The sequence below is a fragment of the Artemia sp. Qi Xiang Cuo genome, chromosome 2, assembly GCF_049724085.1.
Source record: "Artemia sp. Qi Xiang Cuo chromosome 2, ASM4972408v1, whole genome shotgun sequence".
In the NCBI taxonomy this organism is placed as follows: Eukaryota; Metazoa; Arthropoda; class Branchiopoda; order Anostraca; family Artemiidae; genus Artemia; species Artemia sp. Qi Xiang Cuo.
Window position 1 is genome coordinate 33,071,047 of NC_142795.1, and position 23,716 is coordinate 33,094,762.

At 39.9% G+C, this 23,716-nt stretch overlaps 2 protein-coding genes across 2 annotated transcripts in view; one reads left to right on the plus strand and one right to left on the minus strand.

Annotated features, from left to right (window-relative positions):
* The first annotated feature begins 1,195 nt into the window (after positions 1–1,195).
* Positions 1,196–23,716, plus strand: part of LOC148955157 (soluble guanylate cyclase 88E-like) — a 262,557-nt gene continuing 240,036 nt past the window's right edge. The window contains exon 1 of the mRNA XM_089106273.1: positions 1,196–1,314. The gene's annotated coding sequence lies outside the window, so the exon portion shown is untranslated. The remainder of the gene's footprint in view (positions 1,315–23,716) is intronic.
* Positions 5,854–6,534, minus strand: LOC148955158 (protein CFDP2-like). The gene has a single exon (XM_089106264.1). The coding sequence runs from the start codon at positions 6,532–6,534 to the stop codon at positions 5,854–5,856; it is 681 nt and encodes a 226-aa protein (XP_088962390.1).

Consider the following 23,716-nt stretch of genomic DNA (forward strand, 5'->3'; position numbering starts at 1 on the left):
CCATAAAGAGGAATAGGGCAAACGCCCCCTGTGTCTTCTAAGGACCAGAACGTAATCTTCACTTTACTGAAAACAAACCACCATTTAACCTTTTCCCTTTTGTAACTTAGAAAAATCCAAAACTGTTGAGACTTTCAGAATTGAGTATCTTTTTTTTTTGGTGTTATGAGAAATAAAACCATTTAGCTTGAAATAAAAATTGTTGTCAGGAATGTGCAAATTACTTTCTGGTCTTTAGAAGAGACAAGGGGCGTTATCCCTACTCCTCTTTGTAGTAGTTTCTGGTCGTTTTGAAGCTTGAGTTAGTTATTTATTGTAGTTTCTATTCGTTTTAGATTTCAGTGATTTATTGATGCCGATTTATGGTTATTAACATTTCAAAAATTATTTGAGTTAAATTTTGCTCATATTTGGTTTAATATAGCTCTTTACTTTAATTTGAAAAAATTTCTTTTGTGGCAAAAATTTTTTTTTCAATTAAGTTTTTGAAGGTTTTCTAAATTAATTTTTTTTTTTAAATTAATCCCGCGCTCAATTTTCTAAGACTACTAGTTGAGCTCGATGACTCAAGAAACAGGAAAAGAAAAAGATAAAAAGAACTTTCAGAATGGCCCCACAACAAGAGATAATCTGGACGCGAGTATTGATTATCATAAGAAAACAGAAAACTAAAATTTATCAAAAACAGTGTTTCTACCATCAGACGATAACCAAATAATTTCTCAGACCTTATTCTTCAAACAAAATAAAAAACTGAAAGAAAAGTAGCATACAGTGGTCATTGCTGGCGTTGTAATTAAAAAAAAAGAAAACACAAGACCCCCCTACCCCTTTCAAAACTCAAGATACATCGCTGTCACGCCACCCAAATGTTTTTTCTGAGAATTTCATCAAGAACTTAGCTTAGGCTTACCATAGTGATGGTGATGGGCAAATGAGATAGATCTTGACACAAAATATGTAATTTATTTCTGATCAGCTTATTTATCCATCTTGTTTCCATTGGAAATACTTTAGATGTGAGATACATTCCAGGTGAAGGATCCTGACCTCACGTGATAAAACAAAACTAAAGGATCATCATGGGACTGTTCAAGTAAAATAGGAGAGTTGTTTGGGATAATTAAAGGGATGACCCAGCACGCAAAATTCAGATTTCTTGCGAGACTCTTTGATTAGTAGGGATGTCGGTGTCCTCAAGATCAGTATCTAATTGAACTGCGCTCCAACAAGTTGCCTGAAAGGATTCTTTATTTGATCTTCTCCGGAGAAACTTAGAAAAAAAACACTGAGAGCTTCAGATTAGGACTTTAGGTATGTGATAAATTCTACAAAAACTGAAATATTGAATTTGCATCTTGGTATTTTAAGAAAATTGCACATTTGTAATAAGGACCTAATATCAATCGCATGATCATATTTCAATTAATTCTCGGTTAATTTTCAGTTAATTAACTAATTCTCGCTATTATTATTTTTTTTTTTGGCAAAGTGCTAACGATATACACTAATATAAAGGCAGAGCCCATCTACAAGTTTCCAGCCTGATGAAATGTCAAATTTAATTCATATACAATTACCAACAGTTTTGTCTTAGGTTTAATTACAAAATTTTAAGTTAAGTTCTACTAAATTTTGTTTGAAATCAAGTATATTTTGATGGTAATAAACTATAACTGTACTCTATGACTGGTATATTTGTGATTATGAATTGTTTCCTCTTTACTTTCGTGAATTGAGAATTAAAAGAAAACTAGATTTCCATTGATGCAGTACCCAACTAGTCTGCTAATTTTTCCGACGGAATTAATATCTAGAAGTTATTTGAATCTTAACAACTGATGAGAATGAAAATTGAGCAGTTATTGAAATATGATCAACAGTAGTGCAAAGTTGACACTTTTTCATTTGAAATCAAAGAGCGAGATTATAACTTAAGGCAAACAGAATTTTTCCTTATATGAAGGGGGCTGCACTCTCCTCAACACCTAGCCTTTTATGCTGAAGTTAGATTTTTTTTTTATCCCAATTCTTTAAAAACAACTGCTGAAACACAAGGGCGATTGAATTGAAATCAAAAGCTTTTTTTAATCAGTAAAAATCTTTAACTTAACGATTGAGGAGTTGAAGAGGGGGCAGTCCACCTCATAAACAAATAATTTCGGTGTGTTCGGAGTTTTCATGTAGTTCTTTATTTTCATTTTAGGAAACTCCGTTTTATATTTAGTTACTGTTCATTTTTCAAAATATACCGTAAGGAATTAGAACAAAAATAAAATATAGGGTAAAGAGTGGGGGGTTTAGGAGGGCGCATTTCCCTAAATATATGGTATAATATCTGGTCGTATTATGGTTTAATGCCCTTCTTTATTTTAATATGAAAAAACTTGTTATTTTCATCAGTAGTCTGTTTTTCTTAAATAACATATCCAGGGTTACTCTAAATGCAAGAAGCCTACCATTCCATCAGTTCTGACTCTTCAAATTAAATTTTTTCTTTTGCACAGCAATAGTTTGAGAAAAAAAAACACGTAGTGTATTTACTTTTGAAAAAATGTATAATTATCACAAATAAACTATCATCCCTCCAATATTCATATGCGAATATATTTAATTATCTAGAACTAATGGGGTTGTTTTCTCGCTTTTGAAAAATGTGACACATTTTCTTTTCGAGGGTAGCTTTAAACTTAATAGATTTTATAACTAGGATCAAAGCAGTTCCTGGCTACGAACTGTAAGTAAGGAGCGACTAGAGCTAATAGTAACCGCAACTCTAAAAAAGTGAATTTCGTTAACAATTAATCGAACAGTTCGTGGTAACGAACAGTAAGTAAGGAATGACGCGGCTCAATAATAACAAAAACTCTAAAACACGGAAATTTGGTTCCAATAGACGTATCAAAAGAATTAGTTTGTTATGCTGATCCAAAATATATAAGATTCATCAAGTTTAGTGTTACCCATCAAAGAATACGAGTCAGAGAAAATTTGCCTGATTTATCAAAAAGGGTAAAACACCCCCTAAAAGTCAAAGAACCTTAATGAAAATCCCGTCAGATTCAGCGTGACAGAGAGCCCTACTTTAGAGCTTTCAAGCTTCTATCTGCAAAAATCTAGAATTATGTTTGTTTTGCCCGAAAAAAGATCACAGATGAATGTTTATTTATTTATTATTTTTTTTGTTCCCAGGGGCGATCGTATTGAAAAATATTTTGATAAATATTTGGTTAAGCATAGGTGAAAGGTCCAATAACCATGCCTTTGGAGATGACGTGACTACCCACAAACTCTGGGGAAAGGTCTTGAATTTTCTGCTGGGGAGGTTTTAATGTTGCTACTTACTTTCATATGAAGAAACTTGCTTTTTAATTTAATATAGTAAAAGGATTGACTTTCTATGCCACTTCCGGATATACAAGCTTATTAAATATGACATTACCCAGCAAACGCTACGAGCCTAAAAAGAATTGCCTGGTTTTTGAAGAAAAAGATATCCATTGACTATCCTCTATAATGGCTGTTGCCGCAATTACACACCACTATACTAAGTTTTGGTTAGTGACCTTGATGAAAACCATACCGTCAAATTCAGTATTTCAGCAGACCCTATTTGTTTCAAGATTTCTATCTATAAAATTTTTTAATGTTGCGACTTTTTACTCAGAACTTGACTTGGCTTACTTGACTTAAGGCTCCTGCCACGTTGGGGGTGGCGTAGAGAGCGTCGCAACTCTTCTCCTCCAGGCTGACCGGTCTACTGCTATTTAAGGGGGCCTCTTCGACAGTGATGTTAATTATCTCAAGGAATTTGTTGAGGCTATCCTTCCACCTTGTCTGAAGTCTGCCCCTCGGGCGAGACCAGCCATTATCTTTAGCGTCAAAATCGTAGATTAGGTTGTCGTCGGCATACGCAGGAGGTGTCCGAACCATCTGAGAGTACGGTACACTATTTGGACGGAGAACGGCACTTGGGAGGTGAGTACGAGCAACCTTGCGTTGCTTACAAAATCGTCCCATCGAAGTCCCTGAATCCGACGGAGCTGTTTCGTCTGGCAGACGTCTATCATGCTGAGGATTGCTGATTTGAGAGGCCAGGTTTCCGCTGCATAGAGGAGGACCAAGCCTACGGATGCATTATCAATTTGCATCTTCGTGCGCCTAGATATATGCGGCATTCTCCGGAGATTGTTGAGCCTTCCGACGATAGACGAGGCTTTTGAAACTCGGCTGCACACCTCTTCCTCTATAGAGCCTTCATTAGACAGCACGGAGCCAAGATAAGTGAAGTTCTTTACAATTTCAACAGGAGCTCCGCAAACAGTTATGTTCTCAGGGGGCGAGACTGGGCTTGGGGGCTCAATTGCCATTATCTTCGTCTTAAGCCAGTTTATTTTCAGCTCCACTTTTGCTGCCTCTTCCTGCAGGACTTCCAGAGCGTCAGTCAACTGGTCGATCGAGTCAGCAACAAGACCAAGATCATATGCGAAGTCAGCGTCCGTCAGAACGCGATCTCCAAACTGTAAAAAAAAGGGCAGTCGATTTGTTGTTTGGGTTATGATATAGTCTGTTACAGAAATGAACAGGTCCAGGTTGGTAGCAATTTCCTGGTACTTATTAATTTGGCAAGCAAATGTCGTGCTCCGTTTGCTACTAAACTTAATGCAACCCATGATCTTTATGTAAAGCTAGTCAAACAACTTTCAGCATTTGTCGGTTAGACCAGTTGATCGAAGTATCAGCCAGAATGAGTTGCGATCCACCGAGTCAAACGCAGCCTTGAAGTTCACAAAGGCTACATTAGCTTTCCTCCTGAACTCCTTCGTCTTCTCAATTAACTGGCGCATGGTAAAGATTTGTTCGATAGTGGATCTCCCGGGCATAAACCCCGCCTGCTGGACTCTCCTCTTTCTTCCGAGAATACTTGTGCATCTATCCAACAGGGTCACCGCAAAGAGCTTTCCAGGCACTGAAAGTAGCGTTATGCCTCTTCAGTTCGAGCAGATGCTCTTGCTCCCCTTTATCTTATATAAGAACAAGGTTATACCTGCTTGCCAATCCTTTGGGATCAATTCTGTGCGCCAAACCACAGAAAACAGCATATGGAGCCAAAGTAGCATCACTGGTCCGGCATACTTCAGGAGCTCAGCAGATATTCTACATATGCCTGCTGCTTTGTTGTTCTTCAAACGTTTTACTGCTGTGTAGATTTCTGATGACGTGAAAGGAGTTTCTGTGTCACTTGTCAGCAGTTCCTGGGTGCTGATGGCTAGGCTGATGAGTTCCTGGTCAGTCTACACTATGGCTTCGGCGTTGAGGAGGCCCGAGAAGTGGTCTTTCCATCGAATGACCTGGGCAGCTTCGTCACTGAGCGGCTGACCATCCACAAAGACAACACATGCAACCGAGCGGGCTATGTCTCCTGTTAGATCACAGAGATGCTTGTAGAGACTGCCAACGTCACCTTTCTTGGCTGCACCCTCTAGCTCATGTGCCTTCCTTTCCACAAACAGTTTCTTGTCTCGCTGTATCAGTTTGTTGCGGACCCCATTAAAGCTTCTATAGGTTGGCATGTACCGAGTAACCTCGCCTTGCGTCTCTGCTCTATGACGTCAAGCGTTTCCGACTGAATCCACGCTTTATTAGCACGATTTTTTCGACCAACATTTGCTGTCGCTGATTCCAGGACATTCTTTTTGAACGAGAGCCATGCGTTTTCACAACTTTCAAATGGCAGGAGTGCGTCAAAGTGGTTCGAGACATCAATGGCATATTTCGACCGTATCTTCTGATCACAGAGGCGAGAGACATCGATCTTGACTGGTCTTGGTTCTGAGCGATGGGCTTTGAGTCTTAGTCGCATGTTAGCGACGACAAGGCGATTGTCAGTGTTCCCAATCTCAGCTGCCTATACGTTCTGCAGTTACTGATCGAAGACCTCCATCTCTGTGACACGATGATGTAGTCGATCATTTTTTTGGTATGGCCGTCATTGCTGTACCATGTATATTTGTGAATGTCCTTCCTTGCAAACATGGTATTCGTAATCACAAGGTTGTGCATGCTGCAGAGCTGTAGAAGCCTTAGACCATTATCATTTAGGGAATCCAGAGTAACTGGTCCAATGACTTGTCGCCATAAGTCGTGGTTGTCGCTCACAGTTGCATTAAGGTCACCCAGGAGAATGACAATATCGTGCAGGGATATCTTAGACAATTCATTCGTCAGGGCAGAGTAGAAAGTGTCCATTGTTTCAGTGTCAGCTCCGTTTGTCGGGGCATAACAAACAAGGACCGTCATTTTTCCTTGCTTGTGATTGAGTCGAGCATAAGCGATTCTATCCGAGACGGGAGTGAATGACAATAGACACTTCTTGGATTTGTCATCATGAACTAGTCCGACTCCATTTCTTTTGGTGGTTGTCTGGCCAGACCAGAGAAGGTGGTATCCCTCACCTATGGGATAATTTCCATTTCCAACTAGATGGGTTTCTGTTATTCCAGCAATAGAGATGCGGAATCGCTTCAGTTCCATCGCCAGAAGCGTCTTAGCTCCGGGAAAATTTAATGTCAATACATTCTAGGTGGTAATTCGGAGGCCACCTTGGTCAATAAGATTCAAACACTGGTCATTTCTCTGTCCAGGGGCAAGCAAGGGCCGTGATGGGATAAAAGAAGGTTGGTCATCTGAGGCAGTTGCTAAGCTATTCGTTGCAATGGGTTTCGGGTGGAGGGCTGCAAGCCCAACCGACCCTAGTCCTGGATTCTGATTAGAGCCAGGATTTACCTGTATACTGAAAATCCTGCGGTGGGCTCCACCCACCTCATGAGGTTGAGGCCACCCTGATCGGAGCGTTTAGTAAGGGGAAACCCCGTATCCAAAGGTACGTGGTCAGTAGACATGGTCTGCATCATTCCGGACGAGCTCCATTCACCTCCAACTCAGAAGAAAGATTAAAAATGCATCTCTATCTGATTTCCTTAGTAGTTTTTCCCAGGGGAAACGTATCGAACCGCTGGTCCTAGAAAATGGAGAGAGAGCTCATTTGAACTAAAATTAGAAGTTCCAGTGCCGTTTTTAGTAGCTAAAAAGTTTTGTGTCATGGAAATGTAGCATTTTCTACCATTTGGTGGCACCAAACTAAGATTTTAACTGAAATCTGGCTAAATTGCTATCGATAGAAAATTCTGAGGTACCTAATTCAATTTACCTAAAAATTGAGCTTTTCAAAATAAATAATACCGCACGGTGACAAATTTGTTCATAAGAACTCATATAGTCTACGCAAGATGAAAGATCAATTGAAACATTTATCTCAAAGCTTCATTTAACTAAGTTGGTTTACTTGATGTTTCATATGATTATGTACATTGATGTATAATTGTGCATCTGCTGTGATGAAAAAGCGGCAATTGGTAATTGAAGAAATGGATCAAAGAATTAATTTTTAATATACAAAATGTTTAACTCTCAAAGAGCCTTCAGATAAATATAGAATGAGGTCTGAAAGGAGGTAGGAATTGATCATTTTTCATTTGACAATTTTGCTGCTGGGTTTTAGCTCTTTTCTTATTGCAGAAAAATATTTTCTTTAGTAGCATAAAATATTTCATTCATATTCTTGCTGGTATAAAAACTCTAAATTTGGAGGGAGGGCAATCCATTTAGGATGACAGGAAATTTACCAAGAGGGAGAGGTTGATAATAACATATAGAATAGACAAAAAGAGTTGAATTTTATAGTGATTCCTAATATATAAGAATAATTAAATTTGAAATTCCCATCAAGAATTACGAGTCTGCGAAAATATACAAAGTTTTAGAAATAGGGGGAAAGCAACCTAAAAAGAGACTAGTGATTTTGATTAAAGTTACGCCATTGAGTCTGAAATATAACAGAACCCTATGGGAGAGGTTTCAAGCCCCTTATCTGTAAAATAGGAAATTTTGCATTTTTTTCGGGGAGGGGGGGCTCATGGATACGTGTTAATATGTTTTGTTTTTGTTGGTGTTATCTTTAACATGGGGGATCGCATCAAACCAATAGCCCTAGAACATCTAAGATGGTTCATAAGAGAGGAAAATGAACGCCATTATGACCTTTCCATTTACCAGAAAAGATTTTAAAGATACAAAATGGTGTTTTCTGCAATTTTGTGGCATAAAACAAAAATGTTAGCCCGAAAAGTGACGGAAAGAAATCGAGTGAAAATTGTGAGAGCACCAATCGATTTAAATGTATCGGAGAACTTGTTATTGAACTCTCCAGTTTCAGTGAGAGTAATGCCTCATGCTAGCGCTTTCATTTTATAAACTGATCTCTAATCCCTCCCGATTCCCGGGAAGATTTTTGGTCTACACCTTTAATTTTGATGTTGAGACGAGGGGGGGGGGAGATGATAGCACCCATTCTATTTTTACCATCATTTTACATGAAGCAAAGAAGATTACATTCACATGACTACCGCAACGGGGTGGAAAAGTTACCGCAACGGTGGTGGAAAAGTGGGACCGTCTTTATACACAATTTTTCAGGTTTTATAGTTTTCTAGGGGACTTTTACCCTCCACTGGTATTAGCGGCACAGTTATGGGGAGAGAGAGGTCTTCCAAGGTGTCTTCGCACAGCACCGACACCTCGGAATTTAGCTTATGTTTTTAGTTTAATTTAGCTTTTGTGTCCAAATTTTTTGGCGCACTGGACGATTTTGTTGCCACATCCTTTTATCCCTCCCTCCAGACTCAAAACCCTAGCTGTACCCCTGACAGTTGTGCATGGGGAACATCACTGAAATAGAGGTGTTTTTTTTTCAAAAAATTCATCTTTAGAACCATGAAAATGAAGACCCTATAAATAATTTTAGATTTTCCAACCTCCAATCTCCTAATATTTTTTCGATGGGTGCTTTTTTTCAGGAATAAATTTTATTCTCGAAGTATTGTTTAACGAATATTAAACTTGGGTTTAAGAAATGGAAGTTGAAGGAGAGAGCATTAGGCATTCTTCAAATTTAAGAAAGCCCTTGGTCAAAAAGCTTGCAGTATACAACTGTTAGTGAAGAGCAACCCTTGTCAATAGAAACCAACACTCTAAAAAAGGTTTCGACTAAAACAACAGAACTTATCATTTTGGCTGATTCTGAGTATGCAAAATATATTATCTTTGAAGAGGGGCTGTCCCCTCCTCAAAGCCTCGCTCTATACGCTAAAGTTTTGTGTTGTTTAAAAGAATAAAGCTGTGAGACAGAGTCAAACTGTAGCATAAAGAGCTAGGCGTTGAAGAGGGAACACCCCCTTTCATATACGGAATAATTTCTGTTCGTTTTAAGTTTTAATGTCGCTTCTTACTTTCAGTTAAAAAAAACTTGTTTTTTTAATTTAATTTCTGAACATTTTTGAATTAACGCAGCTTTGATTTTGGCTCACCGTATATAAATAATTAAAACGAAACTTGCATTTTAATTTTACTTTTTTTGGCTAAAAGGCTTTCTCGAAATTTGGTTCTAATTTAACTCACGAATTAACTTACGTAACGAACTTCTATATTCGTATATTTTATTACATATATTAGGGGGTTCACCCATTATTCAATGCCTCGCTCTTTACACTAAAGTTTCAAATTTTGTTCAAATTTTTTACGAATGACCCCTTAATCATAAAGGCCGTCAAATATAATAAATAGCTCTGATGAAAGTACAAGAAAACATTAGCGTAAAGAGATGGTAATGACTAGGGGGCGAACCCAATTATATACGTAATAATTTCGGTTCGTTTTAAATTTTGATGTTGCTTTCAGTTGAAAAAATTGCTTTTTTTATTATTTAATTTTTGATCATTTTTTTAAATAATGCTGGGAAATACGGCGCTCCCTTCATAGCAATGTCCATTCCCCAATGAAAACTTCCTCCATAGAAATATCCTCCCACGTAACCCCGCCCCAGCCCCCGCAACTACCAGAAAAAATCCCCCCTGAAAACTTCTGTATACTGCTCAATAACCTGTACTTTATGTATACATTGGGAAAAGTTCATAACTTACAGACCTTCCCCGGGAGCTCTGATCATGCTGAACAAAATGGCTGTATCAAAATTTTGATCAGGTGTTTTTGGGGAAAAACGAGCGTGCGAGGGGACCTAGTTGCCCTCCACTTTTTGATCACTTAAAAAGGCCACTAGAACTCTTAATTTCGATTCAAATGACCCCTCCCGCTATATTCTAGGACCATAGGTTCAATACGATCACCCCTGGAAAAAAAAATAAATAAACAAATAAACACGCATCCGTGATCTTTCTTCTGGCAAAAAATACAAAATTCCACATTTTTTCAGATAGGAGCTTGAACTGTCTGTAGCATGGTTTTCTGATACTGTGAATATGATTATGTGATTTTCATTTAGGTTCTATAACTCTTAGGGGATGTTTTACCCTTTTTTTTGAAAATAAGGTAAGTTTTCTCAAGCGTTTAACTTTTGTAATTGAAACTTGATGAAACTTATATATTTGAAATCAGCATAAAAATTCGATTCTTTTGGTGTATCTATTAATACCAAAATTCCATTTTTTAGAGTTTCGGTTACTATTGACCCGGGTCCCTCCTTACTTATAGTTCGTTACCACGAACTGTTTGAAATGCAGTCTTAGACAAATGTCTAAATTAACTGAATTATTTTAATTACGTGACGCTTTAGGAAGGAGCCACCTCCGCGTGGTGTTGTCACCTCAGAAAGTGGGAAGTTTAATACTAGCAGTAATGCCACAAGGCTTTCTACGAGGGCCCTCCCCGGATTACTACAAGAGGCCTATCCTTTTTCCATAGGATTCCTACGGGAGCTCTGTTTCTAGAGATTGGCTGGCAAGATTCATATGGGAGCCTTTTGACATCACGAAAGCATGATTAATTGAAGTGTGGTTGGGATATTAGATAAGTAGCAATTATAGGGAAATTACATCCATAGGGAAGTTAACATGAGCTTTAAAAGACGTCCATAGGAAAATTAGCATGGGGTTTTAAACGCAGCTCCGTTTCAATCTGGCAGACTTCCCACTCCTGGCAAGATTACCGGAATTCCAAGTGTATGCATATGATTGATCCGAATGTGGTTGGGGTAATACGCAAGTAGTAATAACAGGAAAGTAACATGGGATTTTAAACGGCTCAAATAAGTGGAGCTACCACCCCCTCAAGCCGTCCAACATGTGCAATGTGGTCACCGGTCCTATTAAAGGGAAAACAGTTGGCAAGACTCTCACGACACACCCCTATGGACACCAATGATATCACATGTCTTACTCCGCTTTTAAATGGTCAGATGTAATATACTGTACATGATTTTATGTAACCTTGCATGAGAAACCCATGGGGAATCCTTTTTTGTAACTTTGCGACAGCACAAGACATATGTGATGTCACGTAATGATTGCGCAACCATCACTGCAACGTAATACTTTTTGATATTTTATTTTTTGCGCGAAATTTTCAAAGTATTTTTTTCTTTCTTTTAACTTAATGACGACAAACACTTTTAGCAAGGTCAAAACACACTTTTATGTAATGACGGCTCCCATCACTGTCACTTAATACTTTTTTGGTATTTTTTTTGCCGCAAACGTTCAAAGCGTTTCTTTTTTTATTCTTTAGTTCTTTGTCCTCGCTAGGACTCCAAAGGTCAATTCCCTTCCAATAGAACAGCGCTCCAAGCAAGAGGACTAACAAGCCATTCCCAATATTCTGTCTTACTCAATACTTTAAGAAATAACACATTCCCGTGACATCGCAGGGCACAATTCTGTCGATAGTAGAGATGGGGGTACCAGCGCGGACAGCACACCAAATATGGGCATAGACTCCGAACAGCACACCATATATGGGCATAGAGTCATTAGGGAGAACACGTGGTTAATGGGGTCAATGACCTAAATTTCCAAGGTCGATGTTGTTGTTGTTGTAAGTGCACGCTCTCAGCGAATGCTATGCCATCCAGGAATTTGGAACACCTGTGCTGTCGACCACAATTCACCTATCGTGAATCAATAATTCCCCTTAGAAACAACAAATTAATTCCCCTTTCTTGACAGATCAATCAACCAATGACATCATATGTCAGACTATAAAAATTTTCGCATAGAAACGATTCTCCAGGAATAGATCCAAGTCATTAATGTCTTTGCCTCGGAAACAACTCTTTTGGTCGAACTCCAAAGGATATTAATAGCCAAAGGCCATGGAAACAATTCTCCAAGAAACATCTTAGCGATGAATTGTTTTAGCGCGGGAATCAGGTTTCTTATTAATTTGAAATGCATTAGCGCAGAGATGCCAAAAACAAAAGGAACACGCTGAATTACGTTTAGGGATTATTTGGGCGAAACTGTTTTAGACAGGTTATGGAACTATTTCGGCGAAACAGTTAGAGACATTTTAAAAGATGATTTTTGAAGAGATTTTAGAAGAGAATTTAATGGTGAAACTCTGTGGTCGTTATAATACACAAGTTTCATTTGAACAGTGTTGTGAGGTCCTCTAACCCAACCCCAAAGGGTTCCGATCCTCCTACCCCAACCCCGAAGGAAGCCCCCGGTCCTCAAAGGCCCCCCAAGCTCCCCAAGGGCCACCGGCGCCCCCCAAGGCCCCCCCCCCCCCCCCAAGGCCCACCCCCGGCCCCCCAAAGGTCCATCGAGCTCCCAAAGGACCAACGGGGTCCCAAAGGCCCTCCAACGGTCCCCAAATGTCCCCCAGGCCCCCAACTGCCCCCCCGGACCCCCAAAGGCCCTCCCTGTGCCCCAAAGGCCCTCCCTGTGCCCCAAAGGCCCTCCCCCGGCCCCCAAAGGTCATCCGGACCAGAGAAGCGCCGCCGGGATGCGCCGTGGGCCAGGAAAGCGCCGCAGGATGTGCCGCAGGGATGTGCCGCGGGTCAGGAAAGCGCCGCAGGGGATGCGCCGCAGGGAGGCGCCGCAGGAAAGCGCCGCAGGATGCGCCGCAGGGATGCGCCGCAAAAAAAAGTAAACTAAAAAGTAAAAATTTCGAAATGTTACCCCCCAAACGTCCTCCTCAGACCCCCAAAGGCCCTCCCCTGGTCCTCAAAGGTCCCCCGGGCTCCCAAAGGGCCAACCGGCCCCCAAGGGTCCCCCGGACCCCCAAAGGTCCGCCCCCGGTCCCCAAAGGTCCACTGGGCTCCCAAAGGCCCTCCCCCGGTCCCCAAAGGTCCCCCGGGCTTCCAAAAGACCACTCAATCCTCAAGGGCCCCCGGATCCCCAAACGCCCTCCCTGGGCCTCAAAGGTCCTCCCCCGGTCCCCATACATGCACATAAAAACTTACACACACACAAAAACTTACACACACACACAAAAACTTACACACACACACTAAAACTTACACACACACACTAAAACTTACACACACACGCCAAAACTTACACACACACACACACACAAAAACAAACACACACACACAAACAAAAAAACAAAAACATGCACACCAAAACTAAAATGCAGACAAAAACTTACATGCACACAAAAACTAACACACACACACACACAAAACTCACACACACACACACACGAAAACTTACACACACACGCCAAAACTTATACACACACAAAAACTTACACACACACACACACAAAAACTTACACATAAACACAAAAATACTCACACACACACACACACACACACAAAAACTTACACACACACACACACGCACACAAAACTTACACACACACACACGAAAACTTACACACACACTCCAAAAATTACACACACAAACACAAACACACACACACACACACACACACACAAACTAATACACAAACAAAAAAAAAACAATAAAACAAAAACAAAATAACAAAAAAAAAAAACAAATACAAACATAATACACACACACACAAAAAACTTAACGAACCAAAAAAACTAATAGAAAAAAAATATATTACACACACACACACAAAAACTTAGACCAACACTAAAAAACTTAAACGTTCAAAAAAACTTACCTGACAAAAAAAAATTACACACACACAAAAACTTACACACACGCACAAAAACTTACACACACACACAAAAACTTACACACACACACACATGAAAACGTACACACACACGCAAAAACTTACAAACACACGCCAAAACTTACACACACACACACAAAAACTTACACACACACACACACACGAAAACTTACACAAGAACACGAAAACTTACATGCACACAAAAACTTACGTGCACACAAAAACTTACACACACACACACACAACAAAACTAACACACACAAACAAACTAAAACAAACACACACACGAAAAAACTTACACACAAACAAAAAATTACACACACACACACACACAAAAAAAAAAACTAACACAAAAACACAAAAAAACTCCCCCACACACGCAAAAAAAAAAACACACACACACACACACACACAAAACTTACACACACACACACGAAAACTTACACACACACGCCAAAACTTACACACACAAAAACTTACACACACACACACACACACAAAAACTTACACATTCACACTAAAACTTACATTCACAAAAAAACTTACAGTCACACAAAAACTTACACACACACACACACACACACAAAACTTACACACAAAAACACGTGAAAACTCACACACACACGACAAAACTTACACACACACAAAAAATTACACACATACACACAAACACACAAAAACTTACACATGAACACAAAAAAAACTCACACACACACGCACAAAAACTTACACACACACACACTCACAAAGTTCACACACACACACACTAAAACTAACACATACACTCCAAAAATTACACACACAAAAACTTACACAAGAACACGAAAACTTACACACACACACACACGAAAACTTACACACACACGCCAAAACTTACACACACACACACACACAAAAACTAACACACACACACACAAACACACAAAAACAAACAAAACCACACAAAAACTAAAAAGCACAAAAAAACAAACATGAAAAAAAAAAATTACACACACACACACACACAAAACTTACACACACACACACACACACACACGAAAACTCACACACACACGCCAAAACTTACACACACACAAAAACTTACACACACACACACATACACAAAAACTTACACATGAACACAAAAAACACACACACACGCACAAAAACTTACACACACACACACACACACAAAACTTACACACACACACAAAAACTTACACACACACGCCAAAACTTACACACACAAAAACTTACACACACACAAACACACACACATACAAACTTACACACACACACACACAAAAAACTTACACACACAAAAAATTACACACACACACACACACAAACACACACAAACTTACACAAACACACAAAAAACTTATATACACACTCAATAGCTTACACACATAAAAACTTACACACACACACAAAAACTTACACCCACACTCAAAAACTTAAATGCACACAAAAACTTACATGCACACAAAAACTTACACACACACCAAAACTTACACACACACAAAAACTTACACACTCACACACACACACACACACACAAAAACTTACACATGAACACGCAAAAAAACTCACACACACACACACACACACAAAACTTACATCACACACACAAAAACTTACACACACAAAAACTTACACACACACACACACAAAAACTTACACCTGCACACGCAAAAACTTACATGCACACAAAAACTTACATGCACACAAAAACTTACACACACACGAAAACTTACACACACTCACACAAAACTTACACACACACACAAAAACTAACACACACACACACATGAAAACTTACACACACACACAAAAACTAACACACACACGCCAAAACTTACACACACACACACACACAAACTAACAAACACACACACACACACAAACTTACACATGCACACGAAAACTTACACACACACACAAAACTTACATGCACACAAAAACTTACACACACACACACACACAAACTTACACACACACACACAATAAAACTCACACACACACGAAAAAAATTACACACACACAAAAACTTACACACACACACACACACAAAAACTAAAACATCAACACAAAAAAAACTCACACAAAAAACCACAAAAAATTACAAAAACACCCTCACAAAAATTCCACGCACACACACGAAAACTTACACACACACGCAAAAACTTACACACACAAAAACTTACACACACACACACACAACACTTACACATGCACAAGAAAACTTACATTCACACACAAACTTACATTAGCACAAAAACTAACAAACACACACACACACACCAAAAAACTCACACACACACACACACGAAAACTCACAAACACACGCCAAAACTTACACACACACAAAAACTTACGCACACACACACACACACACACACAAACAAACACATGAACACAAAAACACTCACACACACACGCACAAAAACTTACACACACACACACTCACAAACTCTCACACACACACACACGAAAACTTACACACACACGCCAAAACTTACACACACAAAAACTTACACATGCACACGACAACTTACACACACACACACACGAAAACTTACACACACACGCACAAAACTTACACACACACACACACACACACACTTACACACACACACACACACAAACTTACACATGCACACGAAAACTTACATGCACACACACAAACTTACACACACACACAAAACTTACACACACACACACACACACACACACACACACACACACACACACAAAACTTACACACACACACACACTTACACACACACACACACACACACACACACACACACACACAAACTTACACACACACACACACAAAAACTTACAACCACACACAAAAGCTTAGACACACAAAAACTTACACACACACACACAAAAAATTAGACACACACTAAAAATCTTAAATTCACAAAAAAACTTTCATTCACACAAAAACTTACACACTCAAACACAATGACACACACACACATAAACTTACACACACACACAAAAACTTACACACACACACACATGAAAAATTACACACACACACGCCAAAACTTACACACACATGCCAAAACTTACACACACACACACAAAAACTTACACACACACACACACACAAAAACTAAAAAAAGAAAACGACCAAAACAAAGAACCAACACAAAAAAAACAAAACACATAAAACCAAAAAACAAAACAAAAACCAAGTAACCAAACAAACATTCGACAAAATACACACACACGCCAAAACTTACACACACACAAAAAATGACACACACACACAAACTTACACAACAACACAAAAAAAACTCACACACACACGCACAAAAACTTGCACACACACACACACACACAAAACTTACAAACACACACACACGAAAACTAACACACACACCCCAAAACTTAAACACACAAAAACTAACACACACACACACACACACAAAAACTTACACATGCACACGAAAACTTACATGCACACAAAAACTTACATGCACACAAAAACTTACACACACACACACACACACACAAACTTACACACACAAACACACGAAAACTCACACACACACGCCAAAACTTACACACACACAAAAACTTACACACACACACACACACACACAAACTTACACATGAACACAAAAACACACACACACACGCACAAAAACTTACACACACACACACACAAAAAATACACACACACACACACGAAAACTGACACACACACGCCAAAACTAAAACACAAACAAACTTAAACATTCACACGAAAACTTACACACACACACACACGAAAACTTACACACACACGAAAAAACTTACACACACACACACACACACACACACTTACACACACACACACACAAAAACTTACACATGCACACGAAAACTTAAATTCAGACAAAAACTTACATTCACACAAAAACTCACACACACACACACAAAAAATTTACACACACACACACACACACGAAAACACACAAACAACAGACACCACATACACACACACACAAAATAGCACACACACACACACATATACAAAAACTTACACATGAACACAAAAAAACTCACACACACATGCACAAAAACTAACACACACACACACAAACACACAAACTAACACACACACACACAAAACTTACACACACACGCCAAAACTTACACACACAAAAACTTACACACACACACACACACACACACACTTACACACACACACACACAAAAACTTACACACACAAAAACTTACACACACACACACACACACACACACAAACTTAAAAAAACAAACAAAAAACTTATATCCACACTCAATAGCTTAGACAAACAAAAACTTACACACACACACAAAAACTTAAACCCACACTCAAAAACTTACATGCACACAAAAAATTACATGCACACAAAAACTAACACACACAAAAAAACTTACACACACACACAAAAACTTACACACACACACAAAAACTTACACACACACACACTAAAACTAACACACACACTCAAAAAATAACACACACACACAAAAACTCACACACACACACACACACACAAAAAAACTTACACAAGCACACGAAAACTTACATGCACACAAAAACTTACACACACACACACAATATAAAAAAAAAAAACAATTAAAAACTTTAACACTCAAAAGATTAGACACACAAAAACTTACAAAAAAACAAACAAAAAATATTACACCAACACGACAAAACTTACACACACACACATAAAAACTTACACACACAAAAACTTACACACACACACACACACACAAAAACTAACAAACACACGCAAAAACTAACACACACACACACAAAAACTAACACACACACACTAAAACAAACTCACACACAAAAACTTACACACACTCACAAAAACTTACGAACACACACAAAAACATAAACACACACACACACGAAAACTAACTTACACACACTAAAACGAACACACACACATGCAAAAAAAAACACACACACACACACTTACACACACACACAAAAACTGACACATGCACACGAAAACTAACATGCACATAAAAACTTACATGCACACAAAAACTTACACACACGCGCGAAAACTTACACGCACACACAAAAACTTACACACACACACAAAAACTGACACACACACACCAAAACTAACACACACACCCCAACACTAACACACACACACAAAACTTACACACACACACACACACACACACACACACACACACACACACACACACACACACACACACACACACACACACACACACACACACACACACACACACACACACACACACACACACACACACACACACACACACACACACACACACACACACACACACACACACACACACACACACACACACACACACACACACACACACACACACACACACACACACACACACACACACACACACACACACACACACACACACACACACACACACACACACACACACACACACACACACACACACACACACACACACACACACACACACACACACACACACACACACACACACACACACACACACACACACACACACACACACACACACACACACACACACACACACACACACACACACACACACACACACACACACACACACACACACACACACACACACACACACACACACACACACATACAGAAACACACACACACAAACACACACACACACACACACGCACACAAAAACACAAAAACACACACACACAAACAAACACACACTAAAGCAAACACAATCAAACGAACACACATACAAACACACACAAAAACTTATACCCACACACAAACTCTGAGACACACAAAAACTTACACACACACACAAAAACTAACACCCACATACAAAAAATAACAAGCACAACAAATCTTAAAAGCACACACAAACATAAACACACACACACACAAAACAAAAACACACGCACAAAAACTTACACAAAAAAACAATAACAAAAACAAACAAAAAAAATATAACTAACACACTAACAAAAAAAATTTAACACGCACAACAAAAATGTCATTCACAAAAAAAATTACACACACACACACACACACGAAAACTTAAAAACAAACACGTTAAAACTTACACACACAAAAGCTTAGACACACAAAAACTTACACACACACACACACACACAAACTTACACCCACACGCAAAAACTTACACCCACACGCAAAAACTTACATGCACACAAAAACTTACATGTACACAAAAACTTACACACACACTAAAACTTTCACACACGCACAAATACTTACACACACACACAAAACTTACACACACAAACGAAAAATAAAGCACACACACACAAACACACACATACACACAAAAAACTTAAACAAGCACCCGAAAACTAACATGCACAAAAAAACTTACATGCACACAAAAACTAACACACACGCACAAAAACTAACACGCACACACAAAAACTAACACACACACACGAAAACTAACACACACACACGAATACTAACACACACACAAACACACAAAAACTTACACACACACACATGAAAACTTACACACACACGCCAAAACTTACACACACACGCCAAAACTTACACGTAAGTTTTTGCGTGTGGGTGTAAGTTTTTGTGTGTGTGTGTGTGAGTTTTGTGTGTGTCTAAGCTTTTGTGTGTGTGGTTTTGACGTGTGTGTGTTTTCGTGTGTGTGTATAAGTTTTTGTGTGCATGTAAGTTTTCGTGTGCATGTGTATGTTTTTGTGTGTGTGTGTGTGTGTGAGTTTTTGTGTGTGTGGTAAGTTTTGGCGTGTGTGTGTAAGTTTTCGTGTGTGTGTGTGTTTTTGTGTGTGTGTGTGCTTTTTGTGCGTGTGTGTAAGTTTCTGTGTGTGTGTAAGTTTTTGTGTGCATGTGTGTTTTTGTGTGCATGTAAGTTTTTGCGTGTGTGTGTTAGTTTGTGTGTGTGTGTGTAAGTTTTTGTTTTTGTTTGATTTTGCGTGTGGTTATTTTTTTTTTTGGTGTTTGTTTCTGTTTGTGTGTGTGTGTGTGTGTGTGTGTGTGTAAGTTTTTGTTTGTGTAAGTTTTTTGTGTGTGTGTGTGGGTGTTTGTATGTGTGTGTGTGTGTGTGTGTAAGTTTTTGTGTGTGTAAGTCCTGGCGTGTGTGTGTAAGTCTCTCGTGTGTGTGTGTGTGTTTTGTGTGTGTGTGTGTGTGTTTGGGTTTTCGTGCGTGTGTGTGTGAGTTTCTCTCTGTGTCCATGCGTAAGTCCTTGTGCATGTGTGTGTGTGTGTGTAAGTCTTTTGTGTGTGTGTGTAAGTCTTGGCGTGTGTGTGTGAGCTCTCATGTGTGTGTGTGTGTGTGTAAGTTTGTGTGTGTGTGTGTGTGTGTGTCTTTGTGTGCACGTAAGTCTTTAGTGTGCACGTAAGTCTTCGTGCGCATCTGTAAGTCTTTGTGTGTGTGTGTGTGTGTGTAAGTGTGTGTGTGTGTGTGTGCGTGTCCCGGCATGTGTGTGTAAGTTTTCGTGTGTGTGCGTGCAAGTTTTCGTGTGCATGTGTAAGTTTTTGTGTGTGTAAGTTCGTGGCGTGTGTGTGTGTGTCTTCGTGTGTGTGTGTGTGAGCTCCAGTGAGTGTGTGTGTGTGTAAGTTTTGTGCGTGTGTGTGTGTGAGTCTTTTTGTGTCCATGCGTAAGCTCGTGCGTGTGTGTGTGTGTGTGTGTGTGTGTGTGTGTGTGTGTGCAAGCTCTGTGTGTGTGTGATGCCCTGGCGTGTGTGTGTGAGCTCTCGCGTCTGTGTGTGTGTTTGCGTGTGTGTGTGTGTGTGTTTTGTGTGCATGTGTCTTTGTGTGCATGCAAGCCTTTGTGCGCACGTGCCTGTGCACGTGTCTTTGTGTGTGTGTGTGTGTGTGTAAGCCTTTGCGTATGTAAGTCTTCATGTGTGCGTGTGCTCTCGTGTGTGTGTGTGTAAGCTCGTGTGTGTGTGTGTGTGTGTGCAAGTTTTTGTGCGTGTGTGTGTGAGTTTTTTTTGTGTCCGCGTGCAAGTCTTTGTGTGTGTGTGTGCGTGTAACTTTTGTGTGTGCGTAAGCCCTGGCGTGTGTGTGTGAGTCTTCGTGTGTGTGTGTGTGTGTTTTGTGTGTGTGTGTGTGTGTAAGTTTTTGTGCGCACGTAAGTCTTTGTGTGCACGTAAGTCTTCGTGCGCACGTGTAAGTGTTGTGTGTGTGTGTGTGTGTAAGTTTTCGTGTGTGCGCGTGCTCTCGTGTGTGTGTGTGTGTAAGCTTTGTGTGTGTGTGTGCTTGCGCGTGTGTGTTTTTGTGTGCGTGCATGTCTTCGTGTGTGTGTGTAAGTTTTTGTGTGTGTGTGTGCAAGCCTTTGCGTGTGGGTGTAAGTCTTTGTGTGCGTCTGTGTGTGCAAGTTTGTGTGCGCGCGCCCTTGTGTGTGTGTGTGTGTCCTTGCGGGTGGGTGCAAGTCTTGTGTGTGTGTGCGTGGGCGCCTCAGTGTGTCCGGGCTTCTGTGTGTGTAAGTCTCTGGACGTGTGTGTGTAAGTCTTCGTGTGTGTGTGCATAAGCTCTGTGTGCAGGCAAGCTTCCGCGTGCACGTGTAAGCTCTGCGTGTGTGTGTGTGTGTGTGAGAGCCTCTGCGTGTGCGTGTGCGCCCGGCGTGTGTGTGTTCTCGTGCGTGTGTGTGTGTGCGCCTGTGTGTGTAAGTTCGTGCGTGTGTGTATGCCTGCATGTGTGTGCAAGCTCTCTGCGTGCACGTAAGTGCCGCGTGCACTGAAAGCTCTATGCGTGTGGGTGTAGGTTTGTGTGTGTGTGTGTTTTAGTGCGTTCATTTATTATGTATGTTTTGTGTGTTTGTGTAAGTTTGTGTGTGTGTAGTGTGTAAGTTTGTATGTGTGTGTGTGTGTGTGTGTAGGCTCTTAGTGTGTGGCCTAGTGTGTGTGCTTTCGTGTGTGTGTGTGTGTTTGTGTGTGTGTGTGTGTGTTTGTGTGTGTGTTGAGTTTTGACCATGTGTAGTCCGTGCTTGTGTGTGTGTGTAAGTTTGTGTGTGTGTGTGTTGTGTGTGTGTGTGTGCTCGTTGTGTGTGTGTGTGTAAGTTTGTGTGTGTGTGTGTGTAGTGTTTGTCTGTGCATGTGTTTGTGTGCATGGGTGCTGTGTGCATTGCGTGCCTTTGTGTGTGTGTGTGTGTGTGTTTGTGTGTGTGTGGGTGCCTTGGCGTGTGTGTGTAAGTGTTTGTGTGTGTGCATGTGTGCATGTGTAGTTTTGTGTGTAAGTTTCTATGTGTGTGTGTGTTTGTGTGTGTGTGTGAGTTTTATGAGTGTCTGTGTGTGTGTTTTGTGCGTGTGTGTGAGCTTTTTTGTGTCCATGTGTAAGTTTTGTGTGTGTGTGTGTGTGTGTAAGTTTGTGTGTGTGTAAGTTTTTGCGTGTGTGTGTGAGTTTTCATGTGTGTGTGTGTGTGTGTTTTGTGTGTTTGTGTGTGTGTAAGTTTTTGTGTGCATGTAAGTTTTGTGTGCATGTAAGTTTTCTGTGTGCATGTGTGTAAGTTTTTGTGTGTGTGTGTGTGTGTTTGTGTTTGTAAGTTTTATGTGTGTGTGTGTTTCTGTGTGTGTGTGTGTGTGTTTGTGTGTGTGTGTGTGTGTTTGTGTGTGTGTGTGAGTTTTTTTGTTCATGTGTAAGTTTTGTGTGTGTGTATGTGTGTTGTATGTGTTTGCGTGTGTTTTGTATGTGTGTGTGTTTTGTGTGTATGTGTGTGTCGAGGTAGGCACACGCAATCGAATGA